Source organism: Orbicella franksi, chromosome 15 (assembly GCF_964199315.1).
Source record: "Orbicella franksi chromosome 15, jaOrbFran1.1, whole genome shotgun sequence".
In the NCBI taxonomy this organism is placed as follows: domain Eukaryota; kingdom Metazoa; phylum Cnidaria; class Anthozoa; order Scleractinia; family Merulinidae; genus Orbicella; species Orbicella franksi.
In genome coordinates, this window is record NC_138159.1 from 7,034,513 (window position 1) to 7,044,700 (window position 10,188).

Below are 10,188 nucleotides of genomic sequence, written 5' to 3' on the forward strand. Positions count from 1 at the left end.
GTGTCATGTTGATTAATTCACCTTCACATTTCATTACCGAGCTTGAAATTCACCATGTAAATTCACCAAACACCTTGTACATGTACATCCATTTCTTATACATGGTGTAGATGAATTTTCTTATGTGGCTTGAATAGTTTTCTACATGATAAATTAATTTTAACTGCAGTTTCAAAAATGCCTTGCAATACTTCAAGAACAAAACAGGTATTTAAGTGTCCTTTTGAAGCCTTTTACATGAAATTATTAAATTAATTTTGACCACCCAGAAATTTTCTAGTTTAAAAGCACAGACCAGAAATCCTGTCAATATTACACCCTTGGGAAGAGCTATAAAAAAATGTCACTGATTACGGACAGTTTGCACAATCAAGTTCCTTTTACTTGTAAGTGCATTAATGTATATTATAAAATTATCGCATGAAGCCTTCTCTACACAACATTGATAAATAATAACTAATTAGTATTAACATCAGCAGCGACCACCCTATAGCATGATTTATTATTTTACAATTATATTGCTAGCTCCGTGAGCAGTAAACAGAATTCATCCTGCACTGTGATTGGCTACCTGAGCAGGCAATTCAAGATTGCACTGTCTTGCCTGCTCAGGATTTCCTGCTGTGTCCCACAAGCAAATAGTCTCCTTTTTTCCATATTAATAATAAATCCTCTACTTGCCAAGCTTGTTCAGTCACGATGGCTGGATATTGGCCTCTTTTTTGCATGTTTTTGGACCTCAACTCCATCTCAGTCCATAAACATGCAAAAATAAAGAACTTGGCCAATATCCAGCCATCTTGACCTCACGCTTGGTAAATAACCCTTTTATCTAATTGTAATTTCTCAGTTATAACATGTTAGGTTGTCTGTGTTATATTCTGCTTGTAACTAAAAATTTTTTTTTTTCTCACAAAGGATACTTTCCATTCTGATAAGGAGTCAGTTGCAGTGAAAATCATGCATCTGGATTATTCAAGACTGGGAGCTCAGGTTTGTGTTATTTCACCAGTTTTTACATGTACACTTGCAAAGTTTACTCGACTTTGTACCATGCCATAGAGAATATGCAGCCAAACACAATGCGGGAAAGCAGTTGTATATTTAGCTCTTATTAGCCGAGCTTACTCAGTCTGTATGGGAGAATCTTGACCGAGGTCGTGAGTACAGACTGAACGCAGTGAGGTCTGTACACACGACCGAGGTCAAGATTCTCCCTTACAGACTGACTAAGCCTGGTTAATAAGATGTTTATTATATGACAAGCAAGAGAAATTTAATTTGTTTAGTGTAACTGGTTTGTACTAGCCGACATTTTGCTTGCAAACGGCGATGAGCTGAACTTAATTCTGCCAAAGTCTGCTCGTCCTCTTTACTTTTCTTTTCTTTTCTTATCAGACTTTTTGGCATTGCCATAAATAAATATTGTTAGAAGAAAATAGTCAACATTTTTGCATTAAAGTTTGCAACTTTTTCACAGCGAAACATTACCGGTCGAGATGCCGGTCTCGATGGGAAAATCTAGACTGCTTTCAATATCGATTTCAGCTAATCAAATTCTTGAATTCAGTAGTTCCCAGTCCTTCTGAGACACAGCCATATAGTAATCAGTGGTATTACACCCATACAGCTGTACCTTCCCAATTCATGCGTCATATATGTCGCATTGATTGTGTTGACCACTGTATTTTCCATTGCATGGTACATAAAGTAAAATTAAAACATAGTTATGTTATGCTCTCTCGTGGTATACCATGGAATATGAATTCTACTTGTCACTTGTACAATGTATTTTCTTGGTTTACACACTCATCTAAAGGCTTGTGTGGACACCAAGAGAATACATGTACAAGTGACTCATGGGATATTCTATGGTATGCGACTCAAAAACATTGCATAACTTAACTACGTACATGTATCTTCGTAATTATTGTTATGAGAGCCAAATAGGTATGGTACTGCTCAAAAGTAAGTTACCACCTCTTGTCACATTGCGTAAGATGCATCTCGTTTGTTTTTTGTTGTTTCTCTCGAGATGCGTCTTGTCTCTCTCAAGAATCCCAGAATCATTAATTGTAGACCCTATTCATAAATGGCTGCTAATTTAAAATTCTTTTAAATTGGCAGCATGCATTTAAATGGGCCCAACAAACCTTGTTTGAGAGTAAAAGTTCTTTTGAATTACATGTATCAACTCAAAAACGAGGTTAGTTGGGCTAATTTTAACACTTACAAAAGAATTTCTAACTGGCAGCCATTTATGAATAGGGTCTATGGAATACATTACTCACAAAAAAGCTGGCTTACATGTCAAAGACAACTGCTCAATGTACACATACATGTACATGTAACCAAAAGTTTGAGCAAATGTGAGATACTGTATGGGACTCACTAGTAATCTCTTGGATTTCATGGACCACAGGGCATTGTAACAGTTTTGCGATTGGTCAACAGTTTCCTTTAGCAGTAGCGTTTTATGAAACATAGGGACTATTCTCAGAGGCTGTTTCCCTTCCCCTGTCCCTCCCTCTCTTTCCACTGTTTTAGCAGTGTGATGGGTGCTTGTTTTTCTCCCCTCCACGTGCATGGATTTGCCAGCCATTGGAGCAGTCTCCACCTAGGAGTTGGCTGTCAATAGTGGATGGAACTGGATGTCTCATGCACCCAACCTTTATAGAGCTTTTTTTTATGTTTGCATGTACCCATATTCAAACACCTTGTACATGTACATCCATTTCTTATACATGGTGTAGATGAATTTTCTTATGTGGCTTGAATAGTTTTCTACATGATAAATTAATTTTAACGGCAGTTTCAAAAATGCCTACATCACACATGTATTCATGCATCCATGATTTTGGTCAGTTGCCCATGAAAGCAGTCAAGAATAAAATGGTGTTAACAGGACAAGCAACCTTACTTAATATTTAACATGCACATACCAAAAATCTGCTCAAATGGATTAAATTTTCTTTTAATTTTCACTTTTTTTAACTACAGGAGGCAGATTGCATTCAGCAGCTGAATAACACAGATATCCTTCATGTGTCCAGAACTGTCCAGTTGTTTGTAACTCACAAATGTACGATATTTTTGTTCCAAAACCTTTCTTTTAAGTGCAGAGGACACAACAATGACAGGGAACAGAGTGTTTTACTCTAGAATAGATGGCATTGACAGCTTTGTAGGTAAAGGAATCCAAAACAATGGTGGTGAGTTTGAGAGTGGATTCATCTCAGCCTCATTTTCAAGGTTCATGTCGTCTCAATCACATTACTTGCAAGTATATTGAGAGACGTGTTTTATGGCAGTGTGCACTGATACATGTATAGTGCATGAATTGTACAGAAAATTGTAATTTAATATTAATTAGAAATACTTGTCACTGACTGACAAACACCAAATATTTTGGGACTTTCAGAATGTTTTCAGCTTTGAGGGTCACTATTGTTTGGTGTTTGAGTTGTTACGTCCAAGACCTCTCCATCAATACTTTGAGGTAAGAACTTCGCAAGCCTTTTTGTTTCAGGAACAGTTATAATGTTGCATAGTATCATAGTATCAATTATATATTATTGGAACATTGAGTGATCAAGACATTTTTGTGTTTTAATTTGCAGAAATGTCAGTTTGAAAGTGAGGTAAGAAATTTGAGATTGCATGATTTAGAAAAAAAAAACTATAATAAATAATCTGTACATTACACATCTGTGTTATGTTAGTCGTATTTCTGTAGGCTTGTTCGTCTTGTTTCTTACTCAGAAATGTAATTACAACTTATACTTGCTCCAACTCATAATGAAAACTCTTTCTGTACTATTTGCTTGGAGCTTATCATGACAGTAAAGAAAGTCATTTCCAATAACCCAGGGCTTAAGTGGTTTTGCTCTTATGTTAGTGAATTCTGTCCTTCTCACTTGGGAAAATTTTTTGAGGAAATTCAAATGACGGATTGAACTAATGTAAGAGATGAAATGACACAATACTTCTCGGCTTGTCATAAACGTGATAAATTGTTTAATTCTGTTTTACCAATAGGAGGCAAAGTTGAAAGTGATCAGAAAAATAACATTACAAGTGAGTATTATTTTACACTGTGAAGTGATAAACAGCAGTAAGATTAAGGATACTTTTATTTTAATTACCCCCCTCCCCAATATAGGAGAAAGAAAAGACTGTACAGAGCTTCACTCTCCAGAATGTTTTTTTTGCATTCCTTGAATACCCCCTTCTTTTGAGAACCTTTGGATCTATTGTAATACTGATTGTCAATTACATGTATCACTTTTACTGTATAAACACTAATGAAATACCAGGTGAGCTTGCTGCACACGTGAAAAAAATACACATTTTGCTTAATGTTACAGCACATATTTAATCACCCCTTTCACAGCACAAGTGAAACATTTGGTTTGGTATTTCGTTTGTGTTTATACAGTAAAGAGAACGGTATGGTGCCTTGGAGAAATGAAATTTCTCAATATTTCAATCATTTGCTGCGCTGACTCATGAAATATTTTTCAGCACTCAAAGATGTGAAATCTCTTATCTCGGTGCTGCCATGTCATATTCTCAGATCTACTGTATAGGGTATTATTATTATGAACATGTACTGTATACAGTATTCCTTGTATGTGTCGTGCACATATAGTTTTACATCTCAATAAGAAGATCCTCACACAATTTAACACCACTATCTCTATGTGCATGTCGTATTTCAGCTTTTACAAGCCCTTGGATTCCTAAAAAGGTGAGTTATGCCGACATTGAAATAATATTATATACAATACTGACAACTGTTCAAGTTGGCAAGTGCGAGCTAATGTTCTCATTGGCCACAACTGAATGGCATGCACTTGCAGTTGTCAGTGGACCTTTTTGGCGATACAGCATCCATTTTGAATTCTATTGTTTCAAATAGCTTTAATTATGGGAGGCCCAGGCGGACAAATTAGTTTTTATTTGCTCCCGTTATCATTCCATAATTATTATAGCTATTTAAAACAATAGAATTCAAAATGGTCTATTTAGACACCTGGCTGTATGCTGTTTATAGGCCAGAAAATTGTCTTTTTTTATGTTTTTGGTTCATAATTGAGTTACTTGAAATTGTTAGGGTTGGGTTTTGGCAGACTTTTATCCCTGTTTTTAAAATTATTGCCCTTTTGTCAGCAGAACATGTAGTTAACGTTTTGACTCTTCACTCTATATAAAATAGAGAACCTCAATCTACAAGTCCACTGTACCTGGCAATGGAAATACAACTTGCACTAAAGCTAAATCTCAAACTTGCTTTCGTGTTAAAATGTGCTTAGCTTGCTTAGCTGCTTACGTTAATTTAGAACTCATCTAACTTACATGTACAGTTATACTCTTAATTTGACAGAGAGAATGTTATCCATGCTGACTTGAAACCAGAGAACATTCTTTTGGAAGAAGGTATTTTAAAGTAACTTTAACTTCAGAGTTTTCAATGTAATTATTACTTGGTAAGTAGTTTTTCATGTTATTAAGCATTAAGAAACACTGTTACATTTACACACCCTTTTGTTAAGGATATTGAGGCAAAGTCGTACCTGCACAGTGTGAGACTGGAGGAATACATTTCATGCCTTCAGGCTGAAGACATTGATCTCACACCTACTCATGCCTACCAACCAACTTCCTGTGCCTTAAAGCTGTGAATCTTGAGCCATAAAAGCCTTCACTGACACAGTTTTATCTTTGTCTGTTTCAGGCGAGGAAATCAAGATAAAAGTCGTGGACTTTGGGAATGCAATACATTGGGTTCATAGAGATGTACAGCAAACTATATTATTGTCCACAGTTATTACTATTACCATAAAGTTTTGGGCTGGGTATTTTGAAAGGTGGATGAAGCTCTCCACCAGATAAATCACTATCCAATGGATAATGTGGTTTGTGTTGTTAACAGTTATCCCCTAAGGACAGTGATTTATCCAGTGGATAGGCGTTATCCAGCCTTTGAACAACCGGGGCGAGCAAGTAAACACTTGATCCCCAAAGCACCAACTTTCCTAAATTTAAGTGATAGCAATCTTAAGCATAAAAAATAATCACTATATTATATACTATAGAGCAGCGCATAATTTGCTTATAATAATCTGCTCCAGTGTAAACTATGTTAATTTAACCTGCAATTAAGTACAGTCCTGAGGGAAACAATCTTGCTACCTGATTATAGGTTATTAGGGGAGTCAGTGCAGTCTCATTATTTATCATATTTACCGAGCAGAATACTAATAATTATGTAATAATTATTAACACATAATTTGATGTTTTTAAGTCACGACTGTGTGATTTTAATATTTTTAACAATTATTTAATTTCCATTTGTATTTCTTGATTTTCAGATCTCCCTGTATTATGATGAGTTTGAACTGCAAACATTACTTTACCGAGCTCCAGAGGTGACCAACTGACTTGCTGCTTACGTGAAAGACATACTTGAACATTTTGAAATTTATGTAAATTGTACACATATTACATGTAGGTGACAGTCTGGGAAACCTTCATTTTAAGATGCAATTTGACACATTTTTTTTTCTAAAACATTGCCTAAAATTTTATTTGAAAAAATTCTGCTATTGAAGGGATATGAGGAAACAGAGGAGAGCATTCTGAAACTACATGTCTGGTAAATTAAGGTTTTATTCTTTACAGGTGATGTTTGGTGTTCCATTTGGCCCAGAAATCGACATCTGGTCTTTAGGGTGTATCCTGGGTGAGGTATGTCTCAATTATCTTCCAACTTATGTAGTAAATCAGCTGTAAATCAATGTAAGTGTACCAGACTTGACTTGAAATTGCTTAGACTGAATATCATTCTTTCTGAATTTTGTATGTCCCTACAATTTCGTGAATTGTTTGAAATTTGAGAATGGATGTTTTATTTTGGATGTTTTATTTCTTTCATTGTAGTGTAATAATACATGTAATGTTAACGTCTATTATAATTATTCTAGCTCCATGAGCAGGCAAGATGAGCCAATAAGGAAGTGGTGTGAAATATAATACATATTTTTTTTAAACCAGTCACAGAGTGCAGGAGTAGAAACCAAAGGAGTTTATTATGGATTACTTTTGGCACTGAATTAAAACCCGTTCCAAATTGTTAATACTAAAAAAAGCAAGCAAATTGTTGTCACCAGGATCCTTTTCTGACAAGGTCATTGTACATGTACTTTAATATGCCGACCTACATTTTATATGCTGTATACTTACTTGCCAATGTTCATACTCTTGGGTCCATGTAAGTCCTAATATAGCTTGCGAACAGGCTCTAGTGTTATCTGGCTTTTTGCTTTGGCATGCGAGTGAGTTTACAAATGACACGAGTTGCTGAATGAAGTAGGGGGTGGGGGCTTACAAACTACACATGAGCCTAGTGTCTAGTTTAGCCTAAAGCCTAGTCCTAATACTGACTTAATCTGGGTCTTGCTTTTCAGTTGTACTTTGGGAAACCTTTATTTCTTGGAAGAAATAAAAGTGAAATCTTGCAAGAGGTATGTGGCAGTTATGACAAGTACTTCCAAGAAAGCTTTCCTGCAGGCTATCACTTGGTGTTGCTAATTTAAAACGCCAGTGATGTGAAATGAGATTCTTAGAAGTCAATTAACATAGGGAAAGGTTTATGTTCAAGCCTAGTGGCCCATGAAGCCAGCCCTTCTCACTGGTTTAAGCTGCATGGAGAGACGAGTCCTGAGTATTTCCACTTCTCCCAGAATGGGATGGTACAGTAGTCCCATTGCAGTACTTTAAGAGAAGCATTATTTTGCTCAAGGTCTCAACAGAGATATCCTAGCAGGGTCTCGTCCCAAAATACATGGTAGGCTCCTGCACCTCCCATGCAATAAACATGGGACAACAACAAAACAAAAATTCCCGATTGACAGTAGTTTCACATCATTAAGTCCTGCTATGGTTGATGTTAATGTTTCTCTAATAAGGTTTGACTTGATTATTGAGAAATCCAACCAGAATTTTCACGGAACCTTTTGATTTTGTTTCCATTTACCTTTATGCTGCTCATTTTCTGCAAAAAATGTTTTTGGCCTCGTTTTTGGCAGGTGACCTCAGTCTTTGGTCCCATACCTAGGAATCCATTCCAGACTGGCAAGTTTTTCCAAGAATTGTCAGAGTTTGTTGGCCACAATCCAGGTATGTTTAAGGTAGAACAGTTAAGGTTAAGGCTAGGTTAAATTGGTTTAAAAGCCAAGGTGACCTGCTGCCTGCCAAGCCAGGGTTTGACTCCAGTTTCTATTGCATGAAGTGACCAGGAACTTTATTCTAAGTCACTTTATGCAATAGAAATTGGAGTCAAACGCTGGCCTGGCAGGCGACTTGAGTACCTCTCCCCTAAATTGCATGTTACTCCATGGCAGATTAGTCTCTCCACAACCTTTTTTTTTTCCTTTATGAAAAGCGAGCCACCAAATTTCTTTCCTTTATGAAAAGCGAGCGCGCAACACAGTAAGTGCGACTGTGGATTTTGTTTTGTTCGCTCCCTTGATAATCAGAGGAAATGGAAGGTCTTGTGCGCAGGCTGCCGCAATTTAACCCGACGGCGTTTTTGTGAGGTTTCCCTGACAACTTTGACAGCACCTATATTTGATATAACTGAGTGGAGAGAGATACTGTGAGTGCAAAAACATGACACCATGATCCATGGCTAGTCCACGAACCTGGACTGCTGAATCTGGACTTCAACACGGTAACCACCAGGACAGCGTGTCTATCTTTAAAGAAATACCCAAAGTTGTAGGTTTTGTGCTCAATCTGGAGAGTGTGTGCTAAAACAATTAGACTACTTGCTCTCGTTTTCTATGAGAGAGAGTCAACTTTCCCACGCCTCGTTGACTATTCGCTCATAGAAATCTGGAGCTCATACAAAGTAATCTAATTGTTAAGTAGAAATACGATTTTTCACCAATCAGCACGCATGTTCTTTGAGCTAAGATACGAACCAACATTTTAAGTTGTGAATTTTTCCCAAACTTGTTAAGTACATGTTTATCACAAATGGCACACGTGACAAACTTTACCCGAAATTTTTCAATTTTGTCCTTCTAAATCAGTCTTGATACCTCAAGCCTTCACCATCCTTGTTACCTGATTCATTGTTTGTCATTGCTTTTAGAAGTTCATCAGCTCGTCATTGTGACTAACCTGATGAAGAAACTTCACAACTCAAGGAATTACGCCTTTGCAAGTTTACTGGTCGGATTGCTGCAGTACAAGCCAGGTAAGTTTATTGATATTAGCAAACATGCGCTATGCTCTGCAAAGACTAAGCACAAATGAAAGTCTTAGTCCATGAAGATTAGAACTTTTCATTGAGATTTGAAGCTCTGGGGCAAATGTTCTCCCAACTGATCAAAGTGACCTAAAAATCACTGCAAAGACTGTCTTTCAGACGCAACTGCTTTGCACCTCTTGACTGGTGTCGTAAAGGGCAAGGGGTGAGGGAGACTGAGAGAAACTCGAGTGCACCGTGAGAATTATGTGAAGGAAGAAGAGGAGAGAGAGGAAGATCTGCCTTTGCTCTCTCCGCCATCTTGGAAACAGGACCTTTCAGCGGTGTCCTCTTTTCCCTCCTTCCCATAAACCCTCGCGCTTTTATAGAACTCTAAAGGAATGACTGGGTAAGAGTAAGCTTCAACCAGAATCACATGAAGTTGTTTTCTTCAGTATTTACATTTTGTTGATTTCGTATTGCAGGTAAACGACTTACACCTTGTCAAGCTGCTATGCATCCATTCTTGGCTCCTGAGTTTCCAAGTGCTTATCTGTTGCCATGGCAAGGAGACAAAATCTCAGGTAAAATTACTGTAGGTATTTTCTTTTTTAGATTTCATTGCAAGAAGACAACAGAGGGAAAATATTGGTAAAGAGTTATATTAGCCACTGTAGCGAGTTTGCAAAGCTAATGTTTCGAAATCAACGTTTTGAATTTTTGATGCACTACGGTGAAAACCCCACCTAAGAACCTAGTGGTTAAGAACCTGCTGGCAGAAATTTACCATTTTAATACCCAAAAATATAAGAAACTGTTTACCCAAGTGATAGACAGTTTAACCAAGGAGTGTGACTTTGAGATTGCAAATTTATATTACAAGAAAGTACATTATTCAGTTGTGAATAAATACCATAAATCTAAGGACCAAA

The 10,188-nt window shown here is 36.9% G+C and overlaps 2 protein-coding genes across 2 annotated transcripts in view; one reads left to right on the top strand and one right to left on the bottom strand.

Moving 5' to 3' along the window:
• Positions 1-10,188, bottom strand: part of LOC145469182 (uncharacterized) — a 190,392-nt gene that overhangs the window by 47,401 nt on the left and 132,803 nt on the right. The gene's annotated exons all lie outside the window — the stretch shown is intronic.
• The window catches only part of LOC145470365 (uncharacterized), a 13,207-nt gene continuing 3,196 nt past the window's right edge, over positions 178-10,188 (top strand). The window contains exons 1-15 of the mRNA XM_081454199.1: positions 178-207; positions 919-993; positions 3,001-3,069; positions 3,422-3,499; positions 3,621-3,641; positions 4,039-4,077; positions 4,722-4,750; positions 5,387-5,439; positions 5,738-5,799; positions 6,375-6,431; positions 6,685-6,750; positions 7,470-7,526; positions 8,091-8,181; positions 9,161-9,265; positions 9,742-9,840. Of these exons, the coding sequence (XP_081310325.1) occupies positions 178-207; positions 919-993; positions 3,001-3,069; positions 3,422-3,499; positions 3,621-3,641; positions 4,039-4,077; positions 4,722-4,750; positions 5,387-5,439; positions 5,738-5,799; positions 6,375-6,431; positions 6,685-6,750; positions 7,470-7,526; positions 8,091-8,181; positions 9,161-9,265; positions 9,742-9,840 (931 nt within the window). The remainder of the gene's footprint in view (positions 208-918; positions 994-3,000; positions 3,070-3,421; positions 3,500-3,620; positions 3,642-4,038; positions 4,078-4,721; positions 4,751-5,386; positions 5,440-5,737; positions 5,800-6,374; positions 6,432-6,684; positions 6,751-7,469; positions 7,527-8,090; positions 8,182-9,160; positions 9,266-9,741; positions 9,841-10,188) is intronic.